Genomic DNA, 23,802 nt, shown 5'->3' with positions numbered 1-23,802 from the left:
CCATCTGTTGTATATTATTATTAAAATAACATTGATTTTAACAGCATCTACAGCCATATATAATCAATAAAATTTTTTAACTCTCTTAACAGATACATAAACAAATATTTATATACATACATATATATATTTATTGAAGTAATTCACATAAAGCTTTATTGAATTTTCAGTTTTTACAAGGTATTAAAGTTGATGTATATCCAACAGTTTTTTATTCTTTTTAAAAATTCGAAATTTGTCGATAAAAATTGAAATTTATTTTTCAGATGGAAGACTGATTAATAAAAAAGTGAAAAAAAATATTCTCCTTCCATCTACAATTTGAAAAATGTTATCTACTTGCAACAGGCTACCGAACACACACACACAAAAAAAAGAATAAAAATTGACATCTCTATCTGATGTAATTAGACTTATAAATTTCTTAAAAATTATTCCGCGATCAAAACTTATAAAGATGCATTCTATTTCTGCAAATTTTAAAAACTTAAATCAAGATTGATTACACTGAAAAAAAATCAATGATGATTTTTGTTGTAATATATAATATTTACAACTGGTAATTATTTCTGAAACATTAGAAAGGTATTTTTATAAAGAATAAAGCTCTTCTAAGTTAAAAATACAGAAAAGAGTTATTAAATGAGTGTCTCAAAATGCTTTTCAAAATCTTATTACGGAAATAATTATTATTTAAATTTTAAATATTATTAGTTTACTAATAATAAAAACTTTAATATTTGTTTCCTTATTAATAAACTTTTAAGAATCACCATAAATTATTTATTTGTAAAGTTAAAATTCTTAATAAGTTTATTTCTATTCAGTTCTTTCCTTGTCAATTGCCAATACATCAGTTCTTTCATTGCCATTCTAATTTCTTCATTTTTTACAATTTCTTTTAACTATTCAATCTCGTTGGACGTTTCCATTTATTTAAATTTATCTAAATCATGCTGTTGATGAATTTAACATTAACTTTCACATTCAGTATTTCCTCATTCTTGCTTCTTTTTATAAATTCTAGCAAATAAATATTTATTATTTTTAATACATATTTTATATTCGCAAACTGTGAAGAAATGAATACAGTATCTTATCATTGAGATTTCTTTTAATAGAAGAATTTGTCTTATCATTCCAATTATAATAAACATTTTTGTTTGTTTTATTTATTAGTTATTTTATTTTTAATTTTTAAGAATATTTTAATAGTTTGAATTTTATTGTTTTATTAAGATATTAACGGTCCGTAATAGAAAGTAAGATTTTACTTGTGAGACTGCAGTAGGCTCCTATATAAAATCTAAAATTGATTTTAGGTCGTATTTGCATGAGATCGCGAATAGCAATACATTTTTTTACTTTTTTAAAATTTAATTGCAAAAAAAGAAACAAAAAAAAAACATATTTATAAATACGACTCCCGTATTTTAATTACCTTTAAATCCAAATCTCTGTCTTCATTGTCGTTATTAAACTTTAATTTTTAAATTTTGTAATAATTCACTTAATTTATTACTAATAAATTGGCTTATTAATGTATTGAAATATATTTTATATTTAGTTATGATTCTGCTATTTCGTCTAAACACATTTATTTCTAACTCCTATTAATAAGAGCTTATTTTCGAGTTAATAATCAAATATATTAAATCTGAAAGTAGTTTAACATGTTACATGAAATTTATTTCACTGGTTAATAATTTCCATAATTTGATCTTATAAAAAATTTAATTCTGGAATAACTTTTGGTTTATTGTGGCACTTGCTTTGTTTTAAACTATTTAATACGAATATATTTTATATACACATATTTGTATATAAATGTAAAAAAATAATATTTTAGTGATTAACAGTTCATCTGATAATAAATTTGAAATTAATAAGATGCATAAATTATCTATTTGATTTTTATTATTATTTTATAATAAAATTTTTTAAAATATTCGATTTAGCGTTTAATATATACAGTATATATTAAAGGAAAATATGATTAACATACCAGTAACAATATAATAAATATTTGTGCTCATAATATTAAGTAATAATTTATAATAATAATCACTTAAAAAAATAAGTAGATTCTTATAAATAAATAAATATTAACTATTTAAAGTTGATTTAAATATTTACTTAGCTGTCTATAACAAATTTTACTATGCCTTTATGCAATAAAATGACAAGACCAAAAGAGATATATTAATAATATTTCCTAGCTTTTCTGAAATTAATAATAAAAAAAATATAAAAAATGAGTGATATGAATTGGCAAAATTTTTTATTTCGTCAATTCATTTCTGATATTTTAAACCATTCAGATATGGTCAGGTTTTTCACCATATGAATAAAACTAACAAGGTAAGCCTATCTAATTACAGCATAATTTGCTCACCAGTTATATTTTTAAGTTTTATTTAACAAAAGTTAATAATTAGTAGGATTAGCTTAATAATTAAAAGGCAAGTAATAAATTGTCCTGTAGTTAATGATTCAAAACTTTTATATATGCATTAAACATTTATTAACTCAATGTCTAAAGGTTACATTTAAAGTAAAATTAAAACGAAAAAAACTAGAATTTAAAAAAAAAAATATTTTATTTGATGATTGTCTACATTTTGGTGATTGAATTACTACAATTTATTTTTGATACTGCTATTCATTGTATGATATTTCTTTTATATTATAAATAGTAATTTGATTCTTTGATTATGCTATGTTACGTTTATTATTGAAGAGTATTTTTATATCAGAAATTATTTTACCTTAGAAATAGTTGCTGGTGTCGTTATTGTTTGGAATATTCTATTTTATTTTTAATTCACGTTACTGTATAAAAAAATCAAACAGCCAGCATCAATTTAAAAAATGTTTTTAGCTTATTTTCAGTTCTGTATTTGTATTTTCGGTACACACTAAAGCATTAAAAGTTAACCTTTTCCAAGGTCCAGTAGACAATATATACACAGAAATTTTATTATTGTATTTTACATATTTCTCCTATTGAAAGTTTCTAATGAATTACTCCTATCTTTTAACAATAATAATAAAATAATGATTAAACAATATTGAAAAAATTAATAATAATCGCATTACAAAATATAATTCTTATCAGATACTTATATATAACAAATTATTGAAAATATCTTGTCCCAATTTGTCATTCTGCTTTTGTTAAATTTGTTCATATGGTTTTTGTTATGTATCTTGTGTGTGTTTATTTTTAATGTATTTATCTATTTATAAATATTATCATATTATACATTGTAATACAATAAAATTATTTAATGATACAGATATACATGTTAAAATTTAACTATCATAGTCTTTCCCAGAATAAGAATGAAGTCCGAATGAAGCCCGAAAGAAGCAATGTTCATTAGTCTACACAGGCGAAGAAAAATAGTTCCGTGTTCATTACAAAGAATATTACAGTATATACATAAAACGTATTGTACATTAGAAAAGTATAGATATGGATTTTAACAGTTTAAGCATTTGAAATTTTCAATAATTTTGCAAGATATTTGAAATGATAATAAAACAATGTCACATGACATTGCATGACGTAATGTTCAAATTTTTGACTTCTATTATTCTATTTTATTGTTTACTACCGTTGTAGCTTCGTTGCTTAGCTACGACAGCGGAGTGATACACATTCAAGATCCAGCACATCTATTATATTCTTATTCTGGGAAATACTACAGTATATTTGTACCAAATATTTATACTTTTCTTCCATTTGTTAAATCGGAGGATATTATTATAATACCCAGAAACATTAGTAGTTTGTTAAAGAATTTTTACTGTTCAAAGTTATGTTGGCTACGAAGTTACTGAGAATACTAATAATAATAATAATAATTCAGATATATAATTATTATAAAATGTAAAATTTAATCATTTTTTGATTTACATAAATGTTTCATATACTCCTTTCAAAGTTTTTCTATTACTGTGTAGACCTATACAATTACTATTATATCATAATGCAATAAGATTGGTGTAACTCAAAGTATAACAAGATAACAGAAACAGTTTAAAAAAAGTGTATATATGATGATATCGCCATCATAAAATACAATAATAATATTCACGATTTTAATAGTTTGTGAAGACACAAATATAAGGAATACATCACTATGTAAACAAAATTAAGAGAATTGAGTATGCATGTCTCTTTAATTCGAATAAATATTACGTTTGGTAGACTATCACAACAGCTTTCAGGTTAGGCACTTCTTTTATTGTTTTTCCAAATGCATTTCGGACTTATTTAATTTCTAAGCCCCTGTTCAGTGTAATACTAAAAAATTTAATAAAAACAATTAGCAATAATACAAATTTCACGCGTGTAGATCATATTTACAGACATAAAAACTATCATACCAGTAAAGGGTGTCACCCTCCTTTTATTGGTATGATGTACTAGTGTAATGTATACTAGTGAATGATAAATAATATAATGTTAAATGTGAGTAAATGTTCCTTGTATTTTAAATAATTGATTTTACCGTATGTAAATAACTTGTAATAAACTATTACTATAATTACAGTTATAGTAAAGCGTTTAAGAAAACACAACCTTTTTGTAAAAATTTTAAAAAATTGGTGATAGTTTGGTGATAGTCTACCAAACGCAATATTTATTCGAATTAAAGAGACATACATACTCAGTAAGGAAAAAAAAACAGCTACCATACTGGATATTTAGAAAATTAAGAGAAATTTTATTAGTTACAGCTTCTGAAGAATAAAACACAGAGAAACCAAAAATTTTATTTTAAATAGAAGTTGTTTTAATGTCAGATGCTTAGTTTATTTAATGTAGATAACTATAAAAACAATTCCAATTACAGTATTTGTTATTTTGGAAAATTTGTTAAATGCTATTTTATATCTTTACTGTAAACATAAATACTTATTTGGAATACACTATTTGATTGTGTGCTTGCTCTACTTTTATTGGTCAAGCTGAGAGTGAATATTTTTGAGAAAAATTTTTCTATAATATACACTTTGAAAAAAAACTATCTTGATTTTTTTTTTTGTAAAAATAGTATTCAATTACATTTACATATTAATTTTAATTTATTTGAATGAGTGAGATTATGTGCTTGTAATTTACCAAAATTGCTATTATTAGATCTTAATTAAAATCAGTAATAAGACAAAAAGCAATATTTTGCAATATCCAGTACTGAATATGCAGTATTCAATATCCAAACAATATTCAATACAGATTATTATTTGAATATGTAAATTTTAAAATATTTAATTTATTTTTAGAACTAAGTAAACTTCTATTTTAAAGAAAAATGTTAAAAATCAAATTCTCAAAATTGCAATTTAAATATATAAACTTACAAATGAAACATAATTTGTCTTAATGCATTAAAAAAATTCTATGGGATTCTATGGGACTATTAAAATCTATCATTTACCATTTGTTACACAAGAAAATTTAAGAAGTTTGACAAGTTTTTCACATATTTCATAACAGACAACTGTCCATTAAACTAACTCTATATTAATTTCTCAAAGTAAATATCATTACTCTTACACAAATTTTTCAGCCAGAAAAAGTCATATATTCGTAGAAAGTTTCAAATTTTGTTACCTCTTCACCTATTGCTACTCTTCAATTTGCACATTCTTTTTTTTTTTAATATCTTTACTTTAAAACAGTTTTATAGACATTCTAAGCAGTTTGTTAAAGTTTGTCTCTTGCAAATTTCTTTAACAGTTGTATTAATGTAATCTTTGTAATTTAATCAATAAATTATATTTCAGATTTATTTACATAGAAATATAAACAATATTTATTGTTTTGTATAGTTCATAACAAAATACTGTACAATTTACAAACCTAGTAAGAATTTTCAATTACTTGGAATTAGATTTACAACAGAATTCATGCAAAACTATTTTTATTTGTTAATTTTTATTCTTTTTCAATTTGTTTAAAAAGTTTTTCATTAAAAATGATTCAAACAAAATTATCTCTTTGGATTTTATTAGTATTCCTAAAGATAAGTGGTTATGCTTGTGTACTTATTTTCATATATATTACATGCAATGATAATTTGTATGAAATTATTAATGTTTTATGATTTTAATAATTATATTTTAAAATGTGTCTGAAGATTAAAATCTGCATATGTATTTCAAAATATAATAATCAGTCATCATTCTATTACAGATACAATAAAAGAAACAAACTATTTAGTGAAAAATTAAAGTTTAAACAAAATTTGCTTCTTAATATCTTTATGTATTTTAATTCTTACCAAAGATTATTCCTATCAAAATCTATTTCTGATTTTAACTGAACAAAATTAATTAATTATATAATTATATTTATGTAATTATATAAAAACAATTCAACTTTTAAATACAACAGAAAGTCATTATAACAAATTTAAGGGAATCTCAAAAATGTTTGTTAAACTGAAAGTTTGTTGTAATGGAAAATATATATAAATTATGAAGTACGATAGCTAAATACAAAGTCCATATATGAAACAACAGCATTATATACATTATTTTTATCAGTTTTTTTTATTTATTTCATGTAAATAAAACAGTCTTGTTCTGTATTTGTCAATTTAATTCATGCTTTGGAATCATTCTTTCTATACTTTGGTTTCCTATACCAAAGAGACACAGAAGTCTAGCAATATTTTCCTTGTCTGGATGCTATCTTAGTCTTGTATATTAAGTGAAAATAAGACAAATAGCAAAATTAAGAGATATTTACATCTGTGTTAATGACAACTTGTGGCTCTTGTTAATGTTAATACACTCATAAATTATTAGTTGCTACCAAACTTGTTTCTTACTTGGGTGCATTCTTTACCAGTTGGAAATAAGAAGAAAAGAAATTGTAATGAGATTGTTATAGTGAAGTGAAAATTGTAAAAATTCCATTACTGCGAGACTGACAGAAAAGGAATGTTAAACTTAAACTTTATTATATGTTCATACAACTGAAAAATTTTGTTGTGGACTACTATAGAGATTGGTTGGGAAAATCTAAAAGTTCAGTATAACAATTTCCACTGTATACCATATTTACTCGCACATAAGACAAGGTTTTTATTCATTTATGACAGCTTCAAATTCCTAGGTTGTCCTATAAGCATGAGTGAAAGATTCTTTGCACTTTTGCAAATAATTTTTGTGAACCAAGTGTTCACATTTTTTACCTGATGCTTACCCTCTTGTATTTTAAAAACATAAGCATTTTATCTGAGTCGTTTGAACTGTTCTTGTATATTGTCAGAGTAAAGATGAATAGCAATAGGATTGAATTCCAGATTGAAATTCCACAATCACATGATTTTGGAATACGGGAGCACGATATAAGTTTTAATCCATTCCCACCTGAAAACAGATGATTATTTGGAAATCAAAAATTGGAGAAACTCATAAGTGTAATCGACGGAGAGTGGATTTGATTGTTAAGAATTGGCAAAAAAAGGTTCCCAATTGTTCAGCTTTACGTGAACAAATTATGTTGTTGATTTTACAAGATTTTTTCTTAAAGTTTAAAATACCAGTAACTTTTGCAGGACAATGTGTGCATTTACATTCATTTGATATTCTACTTGTGATTAAACAAAATACAATTAGAATTGTATTAACATATCTAATTTTCTTTATTTTGATCTTTAAAGTCACACCTCGTCCTATATGCAAGGTCGTCTTACATTTGAGTAAATATGGTATTTAAAGCTGATAATTTTTATACTGAATTGAAAAATTCAATACAGATTATATTTAACAACTATTCTATGTAATATTTTGAATCAATAATTAATGACCATATTGCAAAGTTGTTATAAAATTTGAACATTTTCAGTTTTAGCAAAATATACATATCAGCCAAAATCTGAAATATACATGTTTAAAACAGGACTTGAACAAATATGATGATAGAATATTATTTTAATAAACTATTATCAAATTAATAAATACAGTAGACTTTAAATTTAAATATGTGCTTCTTGTCCTTAATTACTTATAGGCTGAAATGGCTGTTTTTGTGTAATTAATGTTTGGATTAATCAATTAGGATGATATTTCTGTGTAAATCATTAGAAGACAACATTAAATAATTCTGTAAAATTATATCCATGTACTCTAAATAATTCAAGAAATTTTTTAAAAAATGACACTCGTGTATAATTTTGCTCTGCACTGCATATTATGTCTTTGTCCACTTTGGACATTCTTGTAAACTAAGATTTGTTACACCGAGGGAAGTGAATCACACAATTTCTAGGTAAAAACACCTTTAATGCAACAATCCAAGATTATGTTGCATTAAAGGTGTTTTTACCTAGAAATTGTGTGATTCACTTCACTCGGTATAACAAGTCATAGAACAAGACAACATCCAAAGTGAACAAAGACATAATATATAGTAGACTCTTGCTAATCTGGTCATTCCTTGGACAGAAAGATACCAGATTACTGTGTGTGTAGGCCTAAAGTGAATAAGTGACATGACCCCCTCTTCAATACTGATACTTTTTGGAAGCAGGTAGGCAAATAAAACAGCTTGCTGAAATGCAATACTATATACAAAAATTAAACCCAAGTAAACAGGAAAACAGATGTGTGACATGATTAACATTTTCATGTAAAGCAAAAGCACATAGATGATTGCCAGATAATTGAGAGCTGGATTAACAAGAGTCTACAGTAATTTATTTTTTGATATGTATAAAGTTCCTTATTACTTAAACATAATAATAATAAAATATTTAGTTATTTTAATTTATTATTATTATTAACTCTACTACAGTTACTGGTAATACAAACTTGTTAGTTTATAAAATGAATTTTAAATCAACAAACAAATCATAAACTTTGTTAATATCACAATTTCAAATTAATTAAATAGAAAAAAAATTTCAATAAGCAAATTTTAAAGATATGCAGAATCAATTAAAATAGCTTTTGATAAGTCATTATTTTGTTGATGTTTTGATTACTTGACTGTTTAATGGTTTGAATTATGTTTATGTATGAAATTGTGAACACAGATTTTATATAGATTCTTAATTATGTGGAAAAAACTATTAATATAAATAATAATTTGTGAGAGTTACAAAGCTTTTTTGATAATATTTTGAGCAAGTGAAAATTTTACAGTGCATATGTTTAAATTATGATATAATGTGTTAATTTATATAAAATAATAACTGAATTGCTAAATATAACAATCATCAATCAATGTAATTTTATTAAGTAATTTACTTTACATGACCAAGGGTAATCCTGGTTACTTCTTACCTGCTTCAAATATTGTTCATTTATTTTTCACAATTTAAGTTGCAGAGAAATAAGCACTATTATAAAATTAACGAAAAGATTTCCCGAATTATGAATAACATGTATTCAGATTAAACCAAATTTTATAAAAGAAAAAAAAAATGTATATATATTACAGAACTACAAGTGATGACAAATCACTTAATTTATGAAAATACAAAAGAAATAGCTCAGGTATATCCATAAAATTATTTGAAGGAAAAAAATTGGAAAAACCAATTTACATTTAAATACTGTATACAGTAGATTCACCATTTACAGTGAAAAGCCTTTAATTACTGATGGAATATAATTGTTCCAACTTCAGAAAAATGCAATTATACACAATTATTATTAAAACATTAAAGATGAAAAAGTAATGGTCACTTTAACTAAATGCAAAATTATTTAATTAATATTTTTGGAATCTAAGAATTGTCGAAGCATTGCATCTGTACTGCAGACCTCACTGCATGAAGTAAGAAAGTCTCTCTTTTTTTTTTTTTTTAATATTTGGCCAAAAGGCTTGGCAAATGTTTCCTAAATTATTATTTTAAATAATTTCAATTATCTCCTTTTCCATGACGTTTCTGCAGTGCTTGTGCCAAATCATTTCTCAGTGCTGCCTGCTGCCTCTGATCTGAAAGAGGCTGCACGGTTCTTAAACCATTAACAATATCTTTAGTCTTCCCAAAGTATATTTCATTTAAAGTGTTCCTGATTTTATTTTCCATATCCTATAAAAAGAAATTTAAAAATAAGTAATTTTTCATAAAAACAAACCTTTAAAATGACTATTAACAATTAAATTTTTATTAATTTTTAAAAATGTTTAAGATATTCATCAACTGAAAAATATTTCTCTTATATATCTGAAATTTTGATATGAAAAATTAAGTTGAAACCATAATTATTTTTTTATACATCTGTTAAAATTCAATTTGTTTTAAAAAAAGATTTTCAAATATATTTCAATCAGAACAACTAATTTAAATTGACAATACATATATTACACATCAATCAGTACAGAAAATGATTGAAATATTATTTACATAGAAGAAGATTATTTTTATATTATCCAAAGATGATGAATACTTAATAACATTCATAAGTTAGTAAGCAAATTTATCTATTTTATTGAATTTCCAATTTCTGAAATATAGTTGTATTTGAAATAAACAGTTTGAATATAAAGTTGGAATTTGGTTTTCCAAAAAACATTCATAGATTTAAAATAATAATAGCATTTGGTTTTGGTTATATCATATAAATAAATCATTCATTGTTGTTGTCTGAGCCTGTTTTGGTCAAATACAAATATTTTTAATCAATCCATTCAGACATTCATGAAGTGAAAAATCTCAAGTTACCTTTGATATTTTAAAAATTAAAATATATATGTTATGGACACAGTCATTAATATGGGCATTATAAATAATGCCTGATCATTATGAATAATGACAAATAAAATCGAGCACTTTCATAAATTTCAGTTTTTTATCATAATTTATCAGATTGACCAGTCACTATGAATACTGCTATCGCTTGGTTGGGCAAAATGATGATAAAACTTTGAGGAGTGATCATTCGACACATGCTAGCCAATCAGCACTCACGGCTGATTTTCACATGCAAATTGCATTTAGTATCAAATTTTAAAAGTTCATATGATCAGTAGTTAATTTTGTGCAAGACTTTAATACTTTTGCCTCATAAAATATTTTCTTCTTCTTTGTAAAAAGTAACAATCATGGAGCAATCATTAAGTGACACAAATAACTGCTTCAACAACTGAGTAAATGAGTTAATAGTATCAAAGGGTCAGAACAGTCTAATTTTTACAAAATCAGCTTATTTGACAATACTCCAAGATCACTCTCAGCAGAACAATTCAAAATATATTATTAAATACCTTTTTGCTGCTGAAATTTGTTTTATTTGGCAAACATTTTCAACCTATTGAAATATTAAAATAGAATAAAAGGAAAAAAAAACAAAAATGTTTAAATATTTGAATATAAAGTGAAAAAAACTAAAAAATTAACATAAATAATGAATAACAGTAAAATACAAAATAAATAACTCAAAAATATACAAAAATATATAATAGAAAAAGAGGTAATTAGGAGCTTCTATATTGTACAAAATAAGTTTGGTAGAAGCTCCTAATTACCTCATTTTCTATTATTTATTTATAACACAAACAAAACCGAATGGGAGCTGCACTGACTTTTATCAGTTGGTACAACAAGGATGGCGAGGAGTTTTTGAATCACATTGTTACTGGTGATGAGACCTGGATTTCACATAAAACTCCAGAAACAAAGTGCCAGTCAATGGAATGGCATCATTCTGGATCCCCAACAAGCCAAACAAATTCTAAGCACCAAAAAGGTTATGGCTACAGAGTTTTGGGATCAAAAGAGCATCCTACTCATTGACATGCCAAGAGGAGAGACCATAAATGCAGTGGCCTATTGTCAGACCCTTCACCAACTACGCTGCCATTCAAAACAAACAGCGGGGATCGTTGTCCAGAAACATTGTGCTTCTTCAAAGATAACACAAGTCCGCATGCTGCTGCATTGATGAAGAACTTGCTTCAGTAGTTTAAGTGGGAAGTTTTTGAACATCCTCCTTATAACCTGGACATGGCTCTGAGCGATTACCATCTTTTCCCAAAATTGAAGGATTTTTTGGTCGGAAATCACTATGGAAGTGACAATGAACTGAAAGAGGCCATTAATGGCTGGTTCAAGAACTTGGCTGTAACTGAGTGTGCAGAAGGCATAGAAACGCTATGACAAATGTTTAAATTTGTATGGCGACTACATAGAAAAATAGCTAAGGTATCATATGTATTGTAAAATAAGTTTTGTTTCATTATCTTAAATAAAAATATCCAGAGAAACAAGCATTCTTTACTTTTAGAATGACCTTTGTAAAATAAAAAATGCAGAGGTGATCAAGACTAAAGTGACAAAGTTCCTAATGGAGATTCCAATAAATGACTTCGAAAAATGCTTTGAACAGTTGAAGCATCACAGGGAGAAGTGTGCAAACTCAGAAGGGACTTATTTTGAAGGATAGTAGTGTTTGAATCAAATAGAAATGCATGCATTTTGTTTTTCTGGCTTCAGATTGGATACTTTTAGATGAAACCTTGTATAAAAAAGATAATGAGTATAGAAGAAATAATGAAAGTCAAGTCTCGTGAATTTGTCAATCAATGTATTTTATATTTATCAGTATGCAGTTTTTCATCTGTCAAAAAGATAGATGAAAAACTGCACTACATAATAAAGCATAAACCAACAGAATGCAATATGTTGGAATGTATATATGTTGTATTTTCCTCCAAGACTGCTAATTCAGAAACATTACTATAACTATTTATAATAATAATAATATATTTGATTATATTCACTTTCAGGTGACTTCTTATTGACTTGTGTATAGTTTATTCTACAAAACATTCAAAATTTAATTTGGTCTATAAATGGAAATACTACTGGAAAAATTTTTCTGTCATTACATAACTGAAAATAATATTTTACAATTAAAAATAATAATGTTTGCAAATTATTATTTTTAATCGTAAAATTCTCTTCTGTTTATTGAAGAAAATATGTTTCCAATGATTATTGAGTTTCTTCATTTAGATGTTAAAACAGACAGCTCTCAATATTTTAATATGTATGAGAAATACTAAAGAAATAAAGTAATTTTTAATATACTTCTATAAATTATTTTATGAAAAAATCACTATATCCAATATTTCTTTCTGGAAGACAATGCTACTATACTTTAAAAAATTTACTAAAGACAGTATAGAAAATGTAAAAATATAAACTCTTCATTGACTGCATTGCATTAAAATAAAATAAACTACTCATAAAACCTTTTAGCCGCAGCCTTTTTTATTACTATTCAAATGCACACACACTGCACAAAGTGCAGGATAGAAATGAAGAGTTACAGTATATCAAAAAGTTAGCAAGGCAATTTGGGGTCAACATTGAGGCTTTTACCAACAAAAGAAAAACGGGCAATAACGAGCTGAATGAAAGAACAAAAATAGAAGATTACACAGTGATGGAGTATAGGGCCCAGCTAAACAATGTATACAAATGAATAGGAACAGTAACAAGCAAAAAAATAGTTTTCAAAAGGAACCCTACAGTTTATCAAATGTTAAGAGCAGACAAAGACGAGTTAGACTGGAGCCTTATTCCTGGAGTCTATAGCAAGGGTGGGCAACCTTTTTTATAACGTGGGTCAGAATAAATTTTGTTTCTTCCGCGGGCCATAGTAGTCAATTGACACCTTCTTGTGACCTGTAATTTTTTTAGTCTGCAAATATGAAATAAATAAAAAAAGAAGTTAATTGCTACATTTATTTCTCTTATTGTTTTTGAAAAATTACAAAGAATTGGAAAAATAATTATTAATTAGTTAGTTATTTTTCCAATTTAATAATCTATTAACATTCTCGCGGGCTGGATAGAAACTTTTTGTGGGCCATAGCTGGGTTGCCCACCGTTGGTCTATAGAATCCAAGAGTAATGTTCAAAATAACCACTCAGTCGGTTTTACGAAAAACACAAATTTATATTTACAGTAAATGTACAAAATAATCCAAATTAGAGTTACAATTAATTATGCACAAACACTAGTCTGAACAACAACCGACTATTCCCGTACAAATTCGTCGAAAGAACTCCTTACGAACAAACAGACTTGTAATTAACAAAACCTCCGAGTCAGGAACAAGTTCGTACACAAACACGTAACTTCCAACGAGAGAGTTAGTTAGCACCTCGATAACGACGATCTCCCTTGATCCGATCCGATGCCAGCCGATCCGAACCGATCCGATCACCTCCGATCCGAACTCAGCCGATCCCGCTACGAACTTAAATAGTCGACAGCGTTCGAACCCTGCTCCAATCAAATTTGAATGTTCCCGCAACGGCCGCCAACGATCACTTCCCGCCGGCCAATCGTCCGATAGTCGACGGTTTGAAACTTAACGGTTCTTCCCACGGAAGTTCCTAACGGTCGTTTCTACCGGCCGATCCTAACGACTTTTCCGTTATGAAAGTTCGTTATAACAAACAGGTGGGAATCGCGCGTCTTGGCGATTCCATACCTTACACCAAGTAACAGATAGAAGATGGGAGAAAGAGCTTTTCTACATTGGAGCCACAGGGAGTTTGCTTAAAGAAAAATTGATAGAGCATAAAAGAAACATAAGGAATGAACAACCAATCACAGCACTAGCAACATATATTTTAACAGACCCTATGGAAGTTAAAGTGGAATGGGAAAAAGCAGTACAATACAAAAAATTCATGACAAAAAGCACCTCAAATATGCTGAGGCTTGGCATATATACAAACCAGCCACAAAGAACAGGCAATCTCACTTCCAAAAATGCAGTGTTCCTATGGGCAGGCATTATTAGGCTTAAGTATACGAAGACTCTCGCATCGCATAGAACACATACGATTTCTAGAAACTCTTGAAATATACAAAGCCGGATTACAACAAAAATTAATTAATGTTTTGTTATACACAGTTTGATAGTAAAAGAAACTAATATTAAGCATATATAGTTTAATCTTGTAACAAAAATCACTCTTGGGTGATTTATGAGTTAGTGATTAGACAACTTGAACAAAGAATCATACCTCTGTTTATATCCAACATCCTTATATATAAAAGATACATTGATGACATCTTTATTTTATGGAAAATTAAGACCAATATAAACAATTTCATGGATTCAATGAATAATAACCCATAAGGCCTCTGTATCAAGTTGGACCAGATAAGCAATTCAAATGCGAACATCCTGGACATCAATCTGCAATTAGATGGCAGCAGGATATCAACTAAGGTCAATTACAAGCCATGCTATACTCCATTATTCCTTCCGGGCCCTAACCAAAAGAGTGTTCACGCACCACTTCAAATTCGAAAACACCTTGTCTGAATTACAGCGCATCCAGAACATAGCCACCTGACACGAGTATGATTGAAGATTAATGTATAACATTGCGTGTGCCTATTCTTCACAAGTAAATCCTAGTGACAAAACTAATACATGCACTCACAACTCAAATAACACTCTGTCTCTAGCTGTTGTTGAATATAACCATCACCTCGACTCTATTTACAGAGAGATTGCAACATATACAAACAAAAAGATTGCATACAAGAGGCCTAGTACTATATACAACCTCCTGCGCAATTGCAAAGACAAAATGGACAAAAGATTGGCTCCACGTGTATACTCTGTTCCACTATGGGACGACAGGTTTTAGAGAGAGCTTGTGTATATTGGTTCCACAAAACGCTCTCTCGACAAGCGTGTTTGCAAACACAAATATGACTTCGATCACAACAAAGACACCACTGCCCTATCCACTTATGCCTTGACCTGGGCATAAGAGCTGACCTTCCCGATGCCGAAACGATCAGACTCTCGCATCGCATAGAACACATACGATTTCTAGAAACTCTTGAAATATACAAAGCCGGATTACATACTAACTGCATCAATTCCAAGGATGTGATTAATATATCTCAAGCTGGAAAGTTGTGTTACAAAGGGGAAGACAATCCCCACAGCTCTATTTAACGTACACTTCCGTCCCTTTATTTGTGTATATAATAATTATATTCTTTCGTTTGTGCTATGCATGCTACATATGTTAGTGACACGTATGCATATGTAGTTATCTAACAATAAAAATTAATTAATGTTTTGTTATACACAGTTTGATAGTAAAAGAAACTAATATTAAGCATATATAGTTTAATCTTGTAAATGTTATTTACAAGAAAATACTTTAAAAAAATTTTAATTACCTAAATATATAAAATTACATGTCCTGACTGACTGACTGATTCATCATTGCCCAGAGCAAACCTCTGAATCTAAAGAGAATTTGGTACAGTTAGGGTATGTCATGAAAATGAACACTAAGAAGGGATTTTTGAAAATTTCCCCATGGGAGAGAGGGAGAGGTTTAAGGCTTAACCTGAAGAACGGCTTCTACTGTATTATTTTAGATGCTACTTTTTGTTTTTAACTACGTTTTAGTAGGGTACACCATGAGAATGTAAACTAAGAAGGGATTTTTGGAAATTCCCCTGCAGGGGGGAGAGGATTAAGGCTTAACTTGAAGAATGGCTTCCACTGTACTATTTTAGATGCAATTTTTTGTTTTTGATAGTAATAACTTAATTTCCAAACATACAATATTTACCAAACCATCCAAATCATTTGCCCAAGCAATGCCGGGCAAACATTAATTGCTAGTTTAATTATAAAACTATTAAATTATAGTAGCTAAAATTGAAATCAATTAACCAACACACACACAATTCTTGGCTATATGAAATTACTAATGCTATGAAACTACATAATTAGATTATTGCTTTCATAATAACTGTAATAATACTTATATTAAGTTATTGTCAAGTGAAAATACTTTCCTAGTTACTTATAGCATTCATTTTATGCTTTTTTTTAATTTTACTTATAGAACTCCAGAAAAAGTAAATGCTTTATTAAGAATAAAACTGTATTGACATCTTTTCAGGCAATAAAAACCCATCTTCAGGATTATAATTTTCAAACAAAGTTTTAGTTTTTAAATACGAGGCATGTCTGGAAAGTAAGTACTGTTTTGTTCTATTGCCACTGCAGCGGTAGTATTGCAGTTTAGTGCCTGCGCATATGTGTTTCTGGTTGATTGTCAGTCCAGTGACGCCATTACAGCCGGATTGTGTTGTTTTTTCACATGTTAGTGAGCGTTCAAAATGTTTAAGACAATTGCCAATCCCGCCGACTGTGAAGTGCGTTCTGTAACATGGTTTTTGAATGCAAAGAATGTTAAGCCAGTTGAAATTCATCGTCAACTTGTAGAGATTTATGGTGAAAATATAATGAGTGATGGAATGGTTGAGAAAGTGGGTTCGACAATTTAATGATGAACACACCAATGTTTATGACGAAGCACGGAGTGGGCGGCCTTCTGTTGTCAATGATGGTTTGGTACCAAAAGTAAATGAGAAAATTTGTGAAAAGATGGTTCACAGTAAGATTGCTTTGTGATAAGTTTCCACAAATTTCAAAAACTGCTTTGCATGAGATTGTCACAAATCGCTTAAATTATCGCAAATTGTGTTCCTGTTGGGTCCCCAAAATGTTTACGGATGTCCACAAAACGAAGCGACTTGGAAGTGCTTTGACATTTCTTACCCGATACAGTGAAGAAGGTAATGATTTCCTAAACAAAATTGTTACTGGTGATGAAACTTGGGTTTGTCATGTCACTACAGAATCAAAACAGCAGTGGCTGTCTTCACTGGCAGCATCTTTGTTTGAAGAGGGTATAGACAAGTTGGTTTCCCGATATGACAAATGTCTGAACAATGGTAGTAACTATGTAGAAAAATAGTTTCTGACATGCTCTTTCATGTAAAAATAAATTTTGTTTTGTAAAAAGATTTTTTTATGCGAGTTTTTCCAAAATGGTACTTACTTTCCAGACACGCCTCATATTAAAAATTTTCTAGAACAATAATGATGACAATGATTTCATCAGTCTCATAATATTCCAAAAAATATTGTCACTTATAGCTAATAAATAAATAAATAAATAAATCAAACAATTGTTTAGTTCAGCTAATCAATACTTTTCAAAACATTTTTAGACCAACATCTGATCATCCTCAGCTTAGGACAACTCAATTAACAGATTGAAATGGTATCAAACAAATTTAAAATTAAGAACACAATTGAAATGATCATATTAGTATAAATTAAAATATCAAAAACAATTTTAATAAAACAAACTTTTATATTAAAAATATTGAATATTAAAGTAATATAAGAATAAAATAAGAAATAATAATGAATGAAATGTTTTTATCTAAAATCAAGAGCCAAAATAACTAAATATATTGTATTTAAAAAATAAATGATTATAAATGTCAATTAAGTAAATTTTGATAGTAATTTCTTACAGAAAAAAGTTGAAGAAATTTAATAATCATGTTCAAACATTATTGGCTTTTTTATGATCTTGCATATTACAGTAGAGCGTCGATAAGTGGAACGTCGGTAAGTGGAATGGCCGGAAAGTGGAACGATTTTCAGTCGGACTGTGTCGTGCTGAATCGAATGTTTTTGATACTAAATTTACTTCTAAAGTATAATTTTCATGTTTTTTATATTCTTTAATATATTTATTTTGTTTGTACAAAATGAAGAAATAATTTTTAACGATACGATAGCCTCGATGATTATTATAAAAATTTTCATTAGGCTTAAAATCGACGAAAATTCAACAGGAAGCGACACGCAACGGAGAAAAATTCAACAGGAAGCGATACGCAACGGAGAAAAATTTGAACATCGGACAGGTTAATTATTTTTTCGTACAAAGTCGGAAACTGGAACAAATCATTAATTGGAAGGACCCCAGTCCCCAATTGGTTCCACTTATCAACGCTCTACTGTAATGAAATTAAAGTGCTGACTAAAAATACATGTAATACTGTACATAACTGTTCCAAAATTTTTAACAAGGGTTTTATTATTCAATTCTTTAATTAATAAAGCTTAACCCATAAAAACTTTGTTTTAATATCTGTAGTTCAAACTGAGAAGAATATGACATAGGTTGAAATTCTTTTAGAAGCATAAAAGTAATGTTCATTTATTTTATTTTGTAGCTAGATCCAATAGTAGAATCTTCTTTCATAATAAAGATTTTCCCCTTTATTAATAAAGAGAAACATTTTTTTATTTTATTAGTTTGTAAATATAAAAACTAAAATAAATATATAATGTTTAATTATGTAAATTCCAGTTTTGCTTGGTTTATATATCGATATGATAGCTAATAAATACATAAAGAGAAGGAACATAGTTTATAAATAATCAAACTTAAAGCAAACAGATAGTAAAATATCTTTGCGTGAGATCTGGAAATTCTCCCTGAATGTAAAATTATAATAATTGTTCCCTATATTAAATTGAGAATTTTCCTATTATAAACTAGATCCTGGAAAAGATCCTGGCCGAGAAAATATGCGTCCCTAGCCGTATAACTGTCAACTATCCATTGTTCTTAAGCTGTGTACAGATCATCTTGCAACTTAAGTTTATAGTTAACGTCCGAATTCGTCATGTATTTTTGGTCCCGGGAACACCTATGACCCAAATCGCCATCAACCATCGATCACGTGACCAATTTTTCCAGCCTAAAGCTATAAAAGCCACTTCTTTTTCTCCCCTCATGGGAGTCTCCTATCATCTGCCGGACCAACGCCATTGCAGGTCGTCACCGCTCTGGACTTAAGTTCCAGCGTCACCACGCTCAGTCGTGACTTTATAAAACTGTGCCATTTCCGGATACCAATTTACACCTCTTGGATATCAAAGTGCTAACTCTATAAGGAAACTAATAATGAGGTATGAACTGAACCTGTAAGCTCTCTCTGAAACCCTACGCGAATTAGGGAAATTAGTCAATTTCTGTAATTGTGTCCTTTGTTTAATTCCAATAAATCTTGTTTTAATTGTTAAATGGTGTCCTCTTTGACTCGAATATCGCTTTCGCCTTATTGTCGACCTCATCTTACCTCCTATCCACTCGCCCGACAAGAAGAGTCCTTACTCTCGGGACCGAAATCGAAACTTTAGCCATCTTGACAAGTGAAAAATCAACGACCTGTTGCCAGAAAGGGGAGATACGACTTCCTCCTACCTCCCTTGATCTCACATTTGAATCCATAATTAAAGAAAGACAATTATGAATCACAGGTCATTAATTCTAGATGTCTTATCATTTAAGCAATAACGTTTTTAAAGTATCTTAGCTTTATTTTCAGATACTATTGATTCTTGAAGAAATTCTAAACATTAAAAGTTTTACATCCATAAGACACCATGCTAGTAATTTTTAAGAAGTGTCTTATGGATGATCTAAATGTGGAGTTGCTTTTGAACATGGATTTAAAGGTTAAGAATATGTTTTTGAATTTCTGTTGGCTGATTATCTTAGAAAACTAATTTCATTTTATATTAAATCAATCTTATAATCACCAATTTTCAATTTTAAAAATGCTATTTCCTTTTATTAAAATCTATTCAGTTATAAAAAATAATTAAGGTTTTTAGCACAAAATATTTCTAATAAAACTTAAACAATTTTTCTGCAATTTTGAGTCATTATTAAGTACAATGTATTTTGGCACATCAAAATTTGTAAATGTTATTAAAGTAATGTTTATGATTGTTTTTATAATTTTATTCATATTAATAAAATGTAAAAAATTATGTCCTATCATGTTTTTTAAAAGTAATATGTAATTAAGAAGAATTTTTAAAATATCTTACCTCTACCATTTTACCGATGTTGGCAATATGAGGACTAGCATCACTCACTGAATTATCCATTGTAACCTAAAAAAAGCATAAAAATTATTTGAATTTGACTTGTTACAATTGAATTTTCTGATGAAGAAACTAAGCACAAAAGATACTTACATTTTTGATAATAAATTATTGGCAATTTTAATTAGCATTAAGAATTACCCATTAATTAATTGTAAAACTCAATGAAGTTATGCAGATTAAAACAAGAAAATCTAACTACCTTGTTAAACTATTAATGAAATAATAAATAACAGAATGAACCCATGTAAATTTCTTTTATTGAATTCTGATAGTTTGAATAACTTTCAATATTTTTTCAATGCTATGATAATTATACAAATTTATTAAATATCTCGAAAGAAAATTGGAAAACTTTGAATGACTATTTTTGCATAAAATTGCAATATTTTCAAAAAGCAAATCATCTTAATATCTGTATATGAAACTATGAATAAATCTATTCTAATATATTTACTAGAAGAACAAAGTGATTTCATAACAATTTACTATTAAAAATAAAGTATTTCTAAAGGATACTCAGTATTTATTATTATAAATAAAGATGCTTGAATTCAACATTAAAATACACTAAGCTTTTAATATTCATAGATAAAAATTATATTATATTAATAAAAATACTATAATTATTTAAATCTGATTACAAAAATTGTTAATTATGTTTTAGCAAATCTTTTCTCATTGTTAATTTATAATTCATGATAATTTTGTAACATTTCACTGTCTACATTAATAATAAATTGTTCTTAGTTTGCAAGATTAAAAGACACAGGATTACTTGTATTCTTGCTAACTAAGAACAATGCTTTAACATGCATTTCTGTCAATTTGCAGCAGTGTATTATAATGTTATTTTATTCATGTTTGCTTAAACTTCTTGGATTTATAATATAAAGATTATAAGAAGTTAGATTAATGAAACTTAAATTTTAATAATCTCTATAGTGAAGAAAATAAACTGAAATGCATGATTGCTTTTAATAAACTACATATAAACAATGAGCACTAATTTTTGCTAGTATAGTGGACTTATCACACAATGTTGATGTATCTCTGACTTGTGTAACATTTCTGACTACAAGTTTATTAGGCATTGGTATGCATTTCGAACAGGTTGTCCCTCTTCAGCCATATTTATTATATTAATATATTGGTTGATATATAGGTGTCTACAAAAATACAATTAGTTTTTGTTTCAATTACTATCCAACCTGTCCGAAATGCATACCGACGCCTAATAAACCCGTATCTCTGACTCCTGTGTAATTTTTCTGACTACATCAACATTGTGTGATAAGTCCACTGTAGTAGCCAAAAATTAATGCTCATCATCTTATATTGTAACATAAGGACCAAAAAGCAATTCGAGTTTATATCAATGTAATTATTAACTGATCTAAAATTCTTTCAAAGTGGGACTTATGAATGAAACTGTCAAAATAGATTAAACACTGATAATCTACACATCATAAATAGTTTAACATGAACTATCTAAGAAACTCAATGGATTGTATTACTTTTCCCAAGAATGCAAATTGATTGATCCCTACTTATTGAGTTGCAAAATAAGAGTATGATTAATTAACACAACTGAAAATTAATAATGATTTAAAATGAAAAAATAGCCTAGTTTCCATTCATAATCTGTTTATAAGGTCTAATCTAATTATTAAAAAAATGTGGTATTTAATTTCATTAAAATTGCAAATATTTTAACTCTTTTCATTGGTTTAAATCCTAAAATTATAAGTTTAAAGAAAAATTTTCCATAAAAATTTATAAAGATAACAATCATGGAAAATTTTTTATTTAAAACAATGAAATAAATTTGTGATAAATTCAATATGATTCTGTACTTACATGTACATATTATATGGTAATTATTAATTAAAAAATGTGAACATTATAAAGTAATGAAGCATTTATTTATAAATACCTGTCGTGTAAGGCTCCCACCCAAATTCATAGTACCCGATCCAGGTTTATTTGTCTGTAGCCACAACATTGCTGTAGACGTTAATTTATAATTAGCACTTCTACCACTAGATTTCTCCTGCAAGGCAAAATAAAAATATTTTCAATATTTCATAAATATAATTGTAAAAAGATGTAAAATTATTTTAATAAGTGTAATAGCAGCACAACAAATACAATAAAATAACAAATATATATATTTTAAATTTAAATTAATTTGTAATAAAACCAAAAAAGTACAGTAAACCTTGCTAACTCAATTGGACAAATTTTTCCAAAAAATTGTACAAAAATTTCTTGACAATTAAAAAAAATTATAATTAATGAATGTTTTCAATATCTGGAAGTCTTTTTAATATCATGAATTATATTACTGTAACTAGCATGTAGGCCCAGTGTTGCTCAGGCAAAAGTAACAATAGCGAAGATTAACATTATTACGTTATAGTCAATCTTATCCGTTTTCACAGAATGCAAGAATTGGGTCCCCCTGTTTTCAGACTAATTAGAGAATTTTTAGATGGGTCTAAGAATATGTTTGATTTCCTGCAAAAACAAAAAAAACTGCATGTGTATCTCGCACGTCACTTTCTCTTAACACTTCCATTGTTGATGGAAGTGTTAAGACTTAATCCTGTCCCTCTCTCCCGTGGGGAAGAATTTTGAAAAATCCCTTCTTAGTGTGTGTTCTCGTGACGTACCCTAACTGTGTACCAAATTTCAACTCCTAACAGTTTGGGCTCTGCGTTGATTATTATTATTATCAACTCGTCTCAATTATATATATAGATTGGGTTGGGTTCTTGTCCACTCCATCTATTACCACACTGGTAACATATAACAAGTTGTTTGATAGCACCTTCAGAAAAGCTATCTATTAGACAGGGCAACAAACAACTAACTTATAAGCACAACAGTATGGTCTATGATTTATTGGAATTTAATGACAAGGACCCAATAGAACCTACCATGATCCCAGGAGTACACAAAATACATTTCACTCTAGGTCTAGAAAACAGAGT

General features: G+C 27.8%; 1 protein-coding gene across 1 annotated transcript in view; it reads right to left on the bottom strand.

Annotated features, from left to right (window-relative positions):
• Nucleotides 1–9,233: 9,233 nt before the first annotated feature.
• cpb (F-actin-capping protein subunit beta) overlaps nucleotides 9,234–23,802 on the bottom strand; it is a 57,001-nt gene continuing 42,432 nt past the window's right edge. Inside the window, exons 5-7 of the mRNA XM_067272442.1 lie at nucleotides 22,743–22,859; nucleotides 20,750–20,815; nucleotides 9,234–10,064 (exon numbers count right to left, since the gene is read on the bottom strand). Coding sequence (XP_067128543.1) covers nucleotides 9,891–10,064; nucleotides 20,750–20,815; nucleotides 22,743–22,859 — 357 coding nt within the window. The 3' untranslated portion in view covers nucleotides 9,234–9,890. The remainder of the gene's footprint in view (nucleotides 10,065–20,749; nucleotides 20,816–22,742; nucleotides 22,860–23,802) is intronic.

This window comes from Centruroides vittatus, unplaced genomic scaffold (assembly GCF_030686945.1).
Source record: "Centruroides vittatus isolate TY-2023 unplaced genomic scaffold, ASM3068694v2 contig_439, whole genome shotgun sequence".
Taxonomy (NCBI): Eukaryota; Metazoa; Arthropoda; class Arachnida; order Scorpiones; family Buthidae; genus Centruroides; species Centruroides vittatus.
This window is presented reverse-complemented; position numbering and strand designations above follow the sequence as displayed.